This window comes from Chiloscyllium plagiosum, chromosome 6 (genome assembly GCF_004010195.1).
Source record: "Chiloscyllium plagiosum isolate BGI_BamShark_2017 chromosome 6, ASM401019v2, whole genome shotgun sequence".
NCBI classification, from domain to species: Eukaryota; Metazoa; Chordata; class Chondrichthyes; order Orectolobiformes; family Hemiscylliidae; genus Chiloscyllium; species Chiloscyllium plagiosum.
This window is the reverse complement of record NC_057715.1, coordinates 46,091,827-46,105,489: the sequence shown is the minus strand read 5'-3', so window position 1 is coordinate 46,105,489 and position 13,663 is coordinate 46,091,827. Positions and strand designations below refer to the sequence as shown.

General features: G+C 40.5%; 1 protein-coding gene across 1 annotated transcript in view; it reads right to left on the bottom strand.

Moving 5' to 3' along the window:
• Positions 1 to 13,663, bottom strand: part of LOC122551042 (zinc finger protein DZIP1-like) — a 278,342-nt gene that overhangs the window by 206,919 nt on the left and 57,760 nt on the right. The window contains exon 4 of the mRNA XM_043692685.1: positions 2,467 to 3,014. Coding sequence (XP_043548620.1) covers positions 2,467 to 3,014 — 548 coding nt within the window. The remainder of the gene's footprint in view (positions 1 to 2,466; positions 3,015 to 13,663) is intronic.

Sequence of the window (13,663 nt, the reverse complement as noted above, 5' to 3'; positions counted from 1 at the left end):
TCTATATCATATTCCTCACTGCTATAATTGATCAATTTCACAACCTTTCCTTCACTTCTATCTGCTCTGTTTCACATGTGAATAACCTAAAATTTAGGAATGTTGAAATGCCAATACTGTCAGCTCTGCTATATTGCCCTGTTTCTTCAAGGCGAGTTGACTTTAATGTGATTGAAGAATTTAGAGCATTATTTGTAGAATGTGAACTGTCCTTACCAGTATTGGCTGTAATGCAATTCAGGTCCCATTACTTTAAATGGCGCAGCAATTGTGCCATTTTCTTGTAACACGAGATCACATGAGAACGGAACAATCGTGTTTTTTCATAACCAACTGTACTGTCTACCTTTCAGCCAATTCTCGGTTATAGCTATGATATCACACTGCATTTTACATTTCTACACCCTCAGCTCGTCTGTCTTATTTCTGGTTTTTGCTTAAGTCCCTTATTCAAATTCTTAGTTCACAATGCTTTGATCAAGTGCTGATGATATTTCAAAAATCTTTATAGAAATTTCGAGATGTGTCAATATTACCAACATTTAGATTTTATTATTGCATATTGAGAGTTGGAGCCAAGTTCTAGCTCCTTCATAATATCATTATTCTGGTTTTGATGTACTGTTTAGCTATCAATAAACATGCATGGCACCTAGTTTAGAAGTACTTAATTTTAAATCAATCAATTAGTGTTTCAGATATTTTTCACCATTTCTACAGTTGTCTCTAAAGTTCTCTTGGTGCATCCTGGAAAGTAATTTTGCTGTTGTCTTGACAATTCTTGGCTTCCAATGGAGTCAGAAAATGTGATTTTACTTAACAGCCTTTTGTCAAAAGGCCTTTCTTAATCATGTTCAAACACAGCAAAATGTGATATTCTACGTATTCTGTGATAGCTTGAAGACAGCAAATACTCAACACCATTTACAACTACAAATTGAATGCTTCTCATATTCTTGTAATCTATCTTGACTATCGGATACCTCCAAATAAAGTTATAACTTGAACTAATTAACGTCAACCAAAGCAAAATTAAATCCAATAAACTTCAATTATGTTTCGTCTTTTTTGAAACAATGGGAATCCTCTATCTGTAATAGTTCTCTGTATTAGTTTTGACTCATTGTCCTTGATGGCAGGTTTGTGAGAATGCATTAAAGAACCTTCATTTGCTTCCACTTGTTCAATTGATTTCAGGATTAAATTCTTTAGTGTTTGTGACTTTTATTTGTGCTTTCATTGCAACAAGGACAACAATATTGCCCATGTATTATTGCTTTTGGAATACAGTAACCGCTAGACTAAGTAAGAAGGCAGATTAGAATCAATCACTGTGGGTCTGGAGCCACATGTCAGCTAGACCAGGTTTTGGTGGCAGATTTTGTTTCAGAAAGGGCTTTATTAAACTAATCGGGTTTTTCCAACAATCGGTATTACAATAGTCTTCTGGTCACCATAACTAAGTTTAGTACTGAAATTAAATTCCACCAATTGCCATCCTGTGTTTGAAGCTATGCCCACCAGAAAATTAGCCCTGTGGACTACTGGTTCAATTACACTACCACTGTCTCCCACTTTGTGCATTAGTTGCTAAATAGAGCGTGATTAAGAAAGATCTGAAGAATTTTTATTAGTTGTCATACTCCTTTGCAATGCTTTGAGAGGTTATGCTATGTCAACCGCACTGCAAGTTGTTCTTCAAGAGCGACTCCAACTTAATAGCATAGTCTCATCCAATCTGATAATTTTTTTTCTCAAGTCCACTTTTCCATTTAAAATGGAAGATTTTAATCCTGTCCTTCTATTCTGCATTATCAATACACATAATGATAATCCCATTAGATATCATTTTGACACTTTAGGTCTAGATCAGTAAACTTATTGTGTGTCTGAGTGATGGATGTTTTTGAAAGGTTATGTTTGTGGACCTTCCGCATCTTGATGTGGATCCTTAGATCTATCTGAATCCCATTAGCAAAAAGAAGTGTTCATCACCTAAGTTACTTACTTATTTTTGCAAATGGCAAAACAAAATCACCTCATATGCAAAAATGAGGTGCAATACTGCCCTGTTAGTCAATCAAAAACATATACTGTACATCAATTCTTAAAAATGCTGTGTGTATCCAGCACATTATAAGAAATAATAAGTGTACTAATTAGTATATTAGATCAAATAATTAAATATAGATCTAAATCCTGGTCCTTGTCTTTATGATTTTAATTTGGATTATAAAGGGAAAATAAACCATCCAGAGACCGTCTGCTCAACCTATGCAAACACATTTGACATTATTATACTGAAGCTGAACTCTATGAAAAGATGTTTATGTCCCAAACTTAAGACTGGATTTTTCAAATTATTATTAGCACATCTTAAATTCCAAAACATCATTAACAAACTTTGTTCCTAGCCTATAAATATGATTTTAAACTCACCACATTGTTTCTTTAGACATTTCATACCTTATAATAATTATTAGCACCAGACTGAATCATCATCTGTTGAGAAGAAATTATCTGCTTCCTGCGTTTGCATTCCTGTTTCTGAGACTTCATTTCATCAGATAAATTGCAAAGTTCCTTTTTAATTTGTTCTTTTCCAAATTCTGATGCTTGCAATTTTTCTTCATACATCTGTAAATTAGCTGTAAGGTATTCTTGAGAATGAAGAAGATATTCAATGGTGAGCTGTGCCAATCTGAATATTTTCAATAGAGTAGGATCCAGTGGGTTTTGGCAATAAGGACATTTTTCAGCATCCATGTTGCAAAAGGTGATATTCATTATATTTTCCTGCAAAGTGACAAAGTCCAGGTCATGAGCCACTCTGTCCACATCAATGGCACTAATTCGCCTCCAGTTGATAGTTTCATGACGAGGTTTGAATTTGAAGAGAGGAAGTTGACCTCCATGCACACCTGACGTTGATGTGGTCTGCAAAGGAATGCTGTCTGCAAGCGGATCGTGAGAAAAATGTACTGCCGGTGACCCATTCAACCACATCCTTGAACCTGGGTAGGAGAAGAGATTAGAGAAGTAGAAAGAATAATTGATTTTTTTTTATAAAACAGCATTGCTTTCAACCTGGTTATTTAGACCTGGCAATCATAAATTTCTTCAAGCATTGCTAAAAGTAGAACCCAAAATGTTGCAAAATAGACAATATGCATCTGAAATAAGTTCCTTAACACTCACTCATTCCACGCAACCTCATTAATGATGCATGTCCTGTTGTTTAAAGGATCTGAATGTTCTTGCCATGTTGTCAGGAAAATCTTATTTTGTAGAGATTATTGATGAGATGGCTAGGGCTACAAAGACCTATTGCTGCAGCAATGATCTCCACATTACATTTCTCTCACTCCTGTACGATGTTCATCAACCTGACATGATGCCGTCCCATTGTCATGGTAATCAAGAGGAGCATTTCCACTACAAACCACTGTAATAGTAAAGACACAGTACCAATTAACACTATCCTCTAATGTGTTATTTGATATCCTTTTTACCATGGTGTGAGAGTCAGCAAACTTACAGATGGCATTCGTTTGGAATTTGGCTACAGTCATGGGTGTACAGAGAGTATGATAGGGGGCTCAGAGCACATCCTTGTGGGGCACCAATGTTGAAGATTATTGTGGAGGAGGTCTGTTGCCGTCTGAGGATCAGAAAGTTGAGGATCCAGCTGCAGGGGGAGGAGCTGAGACCTAGCTCTCAGAATTTTGACATTAGTCTGGAGGGCATTATGGTACTGAAGGTGGAGTGTAGTTGATGATTAGGAGCCTAATGTAGCTGTCCTTGTTATCTAGATGTTCCAGGGATGAGTGTAGGGCTATGGAAATGGCGCCTGCTATGGTCCTGTTTCATTGGTAGGCAAATTGTAGGGGATCAAGATAGGCTGGGACGCTAAAGTTGCTGTGAACCATGACCAGCCTCTCGAAGGACTTAATGATTATGGAGGTCAGAGCCACTGAATGGTAGTCATTAAGACACGTCGCAAATACAGGTGCAAACAAAATAGACCGGGACTGCCATAGTGTTAAGGGTTTAGATGGAGAGGAATTTGTTAAATGTGCACAAGAAATACGACAGGGCAGGGAATGAGGTGTTGGTGGTGCAGCACTTTGGGGCCAGCGACCATAATTCTATTAGTTTTAAAATAGTGATGGAAAAGGATAGACCGGATCTAAAATTTTTTCAAGATATATCACCATCGACTTCCTTACATTTATATCTTCCACGTCCTTCTCCACAGTAAACTCTAATGCAAAATATCTCCCCCATTGCCTGAAGCTCCACATAAAGTTTGCCTTGCTGATCTTTGTGGGCCCTATTCTCTCCCTAGTTACCCTTTTGTCTTTAATGTATTTATAAAAACCCTTTGGATTATCTCACGTACCCTATTTGCTCTCCTGATTTTCCTGTTAAGTATGCTCGTACTGCCTTTATACTTTTATAAGGAGAAGGTCTGTTGCCTATCTTCACAATTGTGGCCTGTGCAACTGCAGTGGCTCAATCGGTCAGCACGCGGTACTTGTATGGCAGCGTGTGTAATGCTGAGGTTGTGAGTTTGAGCCTCACCTGGTGCAGTTTTATCTACTCATGGCCAAAGAGTCTATTGGAAAATACCAGTTTCTCTGGATTGATGAATGACCTTTCCTGAGAAATGTCTCGGCGATCAACCAACTTATCCTGGAAATACTTTTATAAGGACTCTGTCAATCTCTGTCGATCTCTCCCGTCCATACCTGACATACGTTTCCTTCTTTTTCTTAACCAAAACCTCAATTTCTCTAGTCATCCAGCATTCCCTACACCTACCAGCCTTTTCTTTCACCCTAACAGGAATATACCATCTCTGGACTCTCGTTATCTTAATTCTGAAGGATTCCTATTTTCCAGCCGTCCCTTTGCCTATGAACATCTGCCCCCAATCAGCTTTTGAGAGTTCTTTCCTAATTAGCTTGCTCCAATTTACTTTAGATTACTTTACTTTACTTACTTACAGTGTGGAAACAGGCCCTTCGGCCCAACAGGTCCACACCGACCCGCCGAAGCGCAACCCACCCAGACCCATTCCCCTACATTTACCCCTTATTAGACTACTTAAACTTAGAACTTCAACTTTTAGTTCCGGTCTATCCTTTTCCACCACTATTTTAAAATTAATAGAATTATAGTCGCTGGCCCCAAAGTGCTCCACCACCGACACCTCACTCCCTGCCCTGACCTATTTCCCAAGAATCGTTCAAGTTTTGCACCTTCTCCGGTAGGTACATCCACACACCAAATCAAAAAATTGTCTTATGCACACTTAACAAATTCCTCTCCATCTAAACCCTGAACACTATGGCAGTCCCTCTCTATGTTTGGAACGTTAAAATCCCCTACCATATCCACTCTATTATTCTCACAGATAACTGAAATCTCCAAACAAATTTGTTTCTCAATTTCCCGCTGACTATTAGGGGGTCTGTAATACAATCTCAATAAGGTGATCATCCTTTTCTTATTTCTCAGTTCCATCCAAGTGAAGTCCCTGGATATATTCCAGGGAATATCCTTCCTGAGTACAATTGTAATGCTATCCCTAATCAAAAATACCACTCCCCCTCCTCTCTTGCCCCCCTTTCTATCCTTCCTGTAGCACTTGTATCCTGGAACATTGAGCTGCCAGTCCTGAGCCATATTTCTGTAATTGCTGTGATATCCCAGTTCCACGTTCCTAACCATGCCTCTTGCATTGAAGTAAATGCAGTTTAATTTAGTAGTCTACTTTGTTCTCTGCTTTGTCTCTGCCTGCCTTGACTGCTTAACTCGCTCCATTTCCCAATTGTACCAGTGTCAGATTGATCTCTTTCGTCATTACCTTCCTGGGTCCCACCCCCCAACCCTCTCACCTTACCAGTTTAAATCCTCCCGAGCAGCTCTAGCAAATCTCCCTGCCAGTATAATAGTCCCTTTCCAATTCAGGTGCAATCCATCCTTCTTGTATGGGTCACTTCTCCCCGAGGAAAGATTCCAATGATCCAAAAATGTGAACCCTTCTCCCATGCACCAGTTCCTCAGCCATGCATTCATCTGCTCTATCCTCCTATTCCTACTCTCACTAGCCCATAACACTAGGTGTAATCCAGATATTACTATGATAGATGACCTACTTTTTAAAATTCCTGCCTAACATTCTGTATTCTCTCTTCAGAATCTCATCATTTTCCCATCTTATGTCGTTGGTTCCAATGTGTACAATGACTTTCTGCATATTAAAATTTCTTTTTCATCAGAGAATCATACGTGAGTCCAGAAGACACCCATACTAATTGTAATAAAGTCAGCCAGTTGGACCTCAGAGGGTGGTACAGTGGCTCAGTGGTTAGCATTGCTACCTCACAGCGCCAGGGACCCAGGTTTGATTCCAGCCTTGGGTGACTGTCTGTGTGGAGTTTGCACATTCTCCCTGTGTCTGCGTGGGTTTCCTCCGGGTGTTCCAGTTTCCTCCCACAATCCAAAGATGTGCAGGTTAAGTGAATTGGCCATGCTAAATTGTCCATAGCGTTAGGTGCATTAGTCAGGGTAAATGTAGAGTAATCAGATAGGGGAATGGATCTGGGTAGGTTGCTCTTCAGAGGGTCGCTGCGGACTTGTTGGGCCAAAGGGCCTGTTTCCACATTGTACGGTTTCTTTGATTCATAGAATATGAGTTTTCTGATTGGACCAGATTAACAGCCCCAGTCAGAGAGATCTGGTGACATAAAAGGAAGAATATCAGGTATACTGAGTTGCCAGATGTCTGACTTAGTGAGAGGTAGCGCTATTGTGAAAGATAATGCATTTGTAAATAAAGGGTAATGAATGATGGGATGTTGGCCTCTGAAGAGATATTTCAGTGACAACGAGTAAAGCACGATCCTCAAGAAAGTCATACACACAGTCGACTTTGAAAGCATTTTCTCACATCACATCTATGTTTAAGAAGTTTGATTCATTCAAACCTGCCATTGGGACTGGGGTTAGTATATGGAAAGTATTTGTTATTTTTCTAGGAAAATGACATTATGGCAGACAATGAGTGATTCTCCTGACTGTCTGTGCAGCTGCAGCTTTTTCTGTTATTAGGAACCTAACATTTTCGTGAGGCATCAGATACAAAAACCTTTCAAGGACTGATTCACATAGTTAAGGGATATTAGAAAACCCAATCTTCCTTTATTTCTGAGACGCTATCACTTTTACTGACAATTTGAGAACTAGGGGATTCGGATTAGTGTTGTTGACTAGGTTAAGACAACTGGCAGAATCCTGTGAATTTGGTTTAACCCTTAATGAGATGCACAGAGATAGTCTCGTATGTGGGATTAACGATGTGATTGGAATAACAATCACTGGCTGAAGCTCAACTGGACTTCAAACAGGCACTACAACTGGTTTTATTATTGGAAAATGTGGCAAGTGGAGCGTGTAAGCTGCTAAGTATCATGATGCAAATGGCACCCTCATCAGTCTGCCTGAATACAGGCAACTGCAAAGCCTCACTCAGGAAATGTCCAAAAAAGTAATTCTACATCAGCCCACAGCAAAACCCCAAAACAAAGCCAAGTCTTGACGAGACAATTACAATTTTCCTTTACCTCAATTACATCCTTATAATGGTAAAATAATAAGGTAACTTAGAACTTGGATATTGTCCTAAGGCATTTTTCCACGGCAGGTGTGTGCCTATGATGGGACAATATGTGTTCCAGACCCCAGGTCGAAAGGTCAACAAGATTGGGGCATACCTGTTAGAAAATAAAGTGAGAGTGATCAAACCTGCCCTGGTCTCCACATCTGTCCAGGAGTTCAAGTCATTTCTGGAGCTGGTAAATTATTACAGTAAGTTAATACACAATCTGGCATCCATCCTATGACTATTGCACCATCCTATCACTATCCTCTAAAGTGTTGGCACACCATGATCCCAAGAAAGATCTGGTACTGACATGTAAAATCTCCCTGTCTTTCATTGAGGTGGTATCAGCTCATAGGTGACCCACCAGAGAGGAATGCCCAATATTCATCCACACTTTGGCTAATGCTGAGCGTAAATACACTCAAATCAACAAAGAAGCATTGGTGGTTGTATTGGAATTCTACCAATGCTGTTACAGATAAAGATTTGTGATAATCTACGACCACAAGCCATGACTTTGTCTGCTTAAAGAGAAAAACACAGTGCCACCCATAGCTTCAAGCTCCATTCTGAGGTGGGTCTAATATTAAGTGCTAATAATTATAAATCAGAACACTGACCAAGAAGCCGAGTCGAGAATGCAGATGCATTGAGCTGCCTTCCATTAGAGATATACTGCCTGTAGTACCCACAATGGAAGAATGTCATGACATTCAATTTTCTGTATGTTACCAGTTACAGCTAACAATATTAGACTTTGAATACAGAAAGATCCAGACCTTTCCAAACTGAAATAATTGGTATTAATGGGGAAATCCAAAGGGCCTTTGCAGCTAGAATTAAACCAGGAGAGACCACCTCATAGTAGAGGATGGCATATTGTTAGAACAAAGAACAAAGAGAATTTACAACCCAGGAACAGGCCCTTTGGCTCTCCAATCCTGAGCTGATCCAAATCCATTGTCTAAACCATCGCCCAATTCCTAAGCATGTGTATCCCTCTGCTCCCCATGCATCTGTCCAGATGCACCTTAAATGAATCTACTGTGCCTGCCTCTACTACCTCTGCTGGCAATGCATTCAAAGGAACCTACCACCCTCTGTGTAAAGTGCTTTCCGCAGGTATCCCCCTGAAACTTTTCACCTCTTACCTTAAAAGCATGACCTGTCATTATTGAATCCCTCACCCTGGGAAAAAAAGCTTATGTCTATCCACCCTGTCTATACCCTTCATGATTGAGGGGGACCGTCAATCAGGTCGCCCCCCTCAATTTCCTTTTTTCTAATGGAAACAATCTTACCTACTCAACCTCTATTCATAGCTAACACCTTCCATACCAGGCAACATCCTCGTAAACCTTCTCTGCACCCTCTCCAAAGTGTCCACATCCTTTTGGTTATGTGGCGACCAGAACTGTAAACAGTGTTCTAAGTCTGCTGAACAAACGTCTGGTACAATTTTTACATGACCTGCCAGCTCTTATACTCAATACCCTGTCCGATGAAGGTAAGCATACCATACACCTTCTTGACCACTCTATCCACCTGTGCAGCCACCTTCAGGGTACAATGGGCCTGAACTACCAAATCTCCCTGCTCATCAACTTTTCCCAAGGCTCTTCCATTTATAGGATAGTTCGCTCTAGAATTAGACTTCCCAAAATGCATCACCTCACATTTGGCTGGACTTAACTCCATCTGCCACTTCTCCAGCCAACTCTTATGTCTATCTATATTTTCCTGTATTCTTTGACAGTCCCCTATGCTTTCTGCTACTCCACCAATCTTCATGTCATCTGCAAACTTACTGATCAGACTAACAATGCCCTCTTCCAGAACATTTACGTATATTAGGCTTTTGGCACACTGGCCTTCATCAGTTGGGGCATTGAGTATCGAAGTTGGGAAATTATGTTGCAGTTGTACAGGACCTTGGTGAGGCCACACTTGGAGTATTGTGTTCAGTTTTTGTTACCTTGATATACGAAGGATGTTATTAAACTGGAAAGAGTGAAGGATAAATATACAAGGGTGTTGCCAGAACTTAACAGACTGGTCACAGGGAGAGGTTGGACAGGCTATGACCTTTTTCTTTAAAGCGTAGGAGACTGAGGAGGGACCTTATAGAAGTGCATAAAATCATGAGAGGCATGGTTAAGGTTGTGGGATATAGGTAAAGTGGTGTTACTTCTGCAATCATAATTACTTATGCAAGGTAAATGAACTCACACCAGTGTATAATTGTTTCAGCCAAGAGCTGAGTCAACAAGAATGAAAACTATTTGAAGGAAATACATAATTGTTTTTATATTAGCTAAAATGTGCATGCAAGAATGAAATGTGCCTGCAAATAGATGGTAGATGTTACAGACAAATAGATAAGGTGCTGTGAGGGGAGGGGGTTAAGCTAGATATGCCTGTACAAACAGTAGTTATAAGCATCTATTTCCCGATTCTGCAAAAACAAGAACAAACCACAATCAAGAAGTCATGAGGTCATAAGATCATAACAAGTGAGGGAAATAGATGGTAGTGAAGGAGGATATACCTAACAATGGACCACATCAGGATGTGGTCAAACGGCCTTGTGAGGCCAGAAATAAGCATTTTGTCACAGACAAGGCCGGATAAGGCAAGAGATAAACAAGAGTAATGGGTGCCGGTCTTAGAGAGGTGGGAAATGTAAACAGGGGAGGAGCAATGGGATGAAAGAATAGGAACCAAATTACATAAATGTTGTGTACTAGTTGAATTCAGTGTGTGTGTGTCCCTGCCTTGTGGACAGTGGACACAACACCCCTCTTGCAAGAGCGAAATAAATGACACTACTGATTCAGATCTTGTCTCGGACTGAAATTATTGAATTGAGTGAGCTTCGTTTCTCACAAGGTGAATACAGTCAAGTTTTTTTCCCAGAGAGAGACACGGGGAGAGAGAGAGAGGGTGTGTGAGAGAGAGACATTGGGAGAGAGAGAGGGAGAGGGTGTGAGAGAGAGAGACACGGGGAGAGAGAGAGGGAGAGGGTGTGAGAGAGAGCCAGAGAGGGAGAGGATACTGTCCAGTTGAACTTAAGGTCAGGGTGTAAGGTGCGTCAGGACAGTGTCCAATAGGCTAAACATCTTCGGCGCTTTGATGACTTTCCGTCCAACATGATGTTAGATTTAGGGGCATTCACTGATGACTACAACACATTCAGCACCACTTGTAATGTCTCAGGTAGTGAACCAGTCCATGCCCATAAGCAGACAGATCTGGACAACATCGAGGTTTTGGTTGATAAGTGGCAAGTAACAATCATACCAATTATGCCAAGGAGAATCTAAACTCTTGATATTAAATCGCATTTCCACCGCTGAATACCTTGCTATCTACATGCTGGAAATTATCAGTATTTGTACACAAAACACAAAAAGCCAGCACACAGTTGCAGCTGATAATCAGGAAGGCTAACGGAATATTAGCCCGTTATTTCAAGGGGGTTGAAGTATAAAAGTATGGAAGTCTTGCTGTGACTGTACATAGTGCTGGTGAGACCACATATGGAGTATTGTGAGCAATGTGGACCAGTTATTTAAAAAAATAAATTATCTTGTTGGAGGCAGTTCACAGAAGGTTCACCAGGATGATCACTGGTGAGTAGGGATTGTCTTAGAAGCAAAGGTTAAACAGGCTGAGACTCTACTCATTGAAATTTGAAAGTATTTAAATATTGAGACATATATGATCTTCATCGGGTATATGCTGAGGGAATGTTTGCCCTGATGGGTGAGTCTAGGACCAGAGGGCATAATCTAGAATCATCATAGAACCTCTACAGTGTGAAAACAAGCCGTTTGACCCAACTTCACATTGACCCTTCGAAGAATATCTCACCCAGACCCATTCCTCTACTGTATTACTCTACATTTTCCCTGCCTAATGCATCTACACATCCCTGAACACTATGGGCAATTTAGCACAGCCAATACATCTAACCTGCACATCTTTAGACTGTGGGAGGAAATCAGAGCACCCAGAGGAAACCCACACAGACATAGGGAGAATGTGCAAACTCCAGCTTGAGGCTGGAACTGAACCTGGGTCCCTGGCACTGTGAGGCAACAGGGCTAACTACTGAGCCACCATGCCGTCCACAGAAGTTTGGTTGGCTAATTTAAGATAGAGATGAGAAGAACAATCTTCTCTCACAGAAGTGAGACTTTGGAATTCCTTGCCATAGACAGCTATGGGGCAGAGTCTTTGCGTATATTTAATTCTGAGATAAATCTTGATCAGTCAGGGAATCAAGGGTTATGGAGAAAAGGCGGGAAAGTGAAAGTGAGGAAAGTCAAATTTGCAATGATCCTATTAATGACGGAGCATGCTCAAAGGGTTGAACAGCTTACTCCTGATCCTATTTATTATGTTCTTATTGACAAGTAAGTGAACTGGACTTGCCACATAAAAATTGCAGGTGAGAAGCTGAAAATTCTGCAGTAATTTGCCTCTTGTCTCTCACCATCTACTAGGCACATGTCTGGATTGTGATAGAATACACTCTACTTGCTAGGATTAATGCAGATACTGCAATATTCAAGAAGCTCCACCACATCCAGTGTAAAGCAGCCTACTTGATTGGCACTCTGATCACTACCTTCAACTTTCACTTACTCCACCAAAAATGCTGAACGACAGAAGTATGTATCATTTACAAGATGCACAGCAGTAACTCACCAAGGCTTCTCCAGTAACACCTCCCAAACTCATGACCTTTACCAACAGGAAGGTCAAGGGCAGCAGATACATGGGAACACCACCAGCTACACACCAGTTTCTCGACAAACTACACACTATCCAGGCTTGGAGCTATACTACATTCTATCATTGTTTTTGAGTCAAAGCCTTCTGAATAGCACTGTGGACGTCCCTCCACTCTAGGTATTTCAAGAGGACAGCTCACCACCATCTTCTGCAGAGCAATTAGAGATGGCTAACAAATAATGTTCTAGCCAGCAATGTCCACACTTCATGTCAAATAAAAACAACAATCATTTCCTGAAATTTGTGCTCTATCTATCAAGTTAATAGAGACCAAGATTATACCTGCTCTATTATGCTCCTGACTTCAAAAGTATCTATCCAATTATATGAAATGCATTCTGGGAAATCCAAGATTGAGGATGGGAAAAATGTTTGACTGTAATAGCTGCTCTTTTTTGAGATATTTTAGGTGCTGGAGGTGATTTCCTCGAATCTCAGGAGCAGCAATTACTATTTTATATGCTGTTGCATTGTTTTGAAACTTTGAAAAAAAAAGTCAAAACAACAGCAGTTTTAAAAGGGAGAAGAACAGACAAAGGAAGCACATGGTGAGGTCATTGCAGGAGAGAGAGAGAGAGAGAGAGAACGAACCTGCTCAGTTACTGCCTTTGCTGTTTGAATTCATGTATCGCTGGACATCGGAGTGCATCTGGGAAAATTAACAAACAGTGAAATTCACAACTGATCTTGGAGGAACTGTTGGGCGAAGTTCACAGCACAGAATCAGATAAGTTAATCCTTGTTTTTAAGTGTGGCCTGTAGAGAATCTGCAGTAGTGAGTAGAGTGGGTTCTCTCTTGATTATATGTTTTGGAGATATGTCTCTTGATTAAACTTAAAATATAAGCCATAACTATTAATTTAACCTGGGGCAGTGTTTAGAGAGGAATAAGACAGTGTTATTTTCTGGGTCTGTAGATTGTGAAGGAACAAAAATGGCCTTTAATATGTACTTCTTGTCAGATGTGGAAGTTTAAAGAGAGTTTAAGGGTTACTGAGGATTATATTTGTCATCAATGCTGTAGGCTGCGAATCTTATCAGATCGAATGGATAGGTTGGAGATACAGTTAGAAGCGATGAGGAATTTGCAACAGCAACAGTATGTGATGGATGGCAGTTATAGGAAGGAGGGAAGTCTCAGATACAGTCACATAGATGGGTTAACTCCAGGAAAGGTAAGAGAGGTAGGCA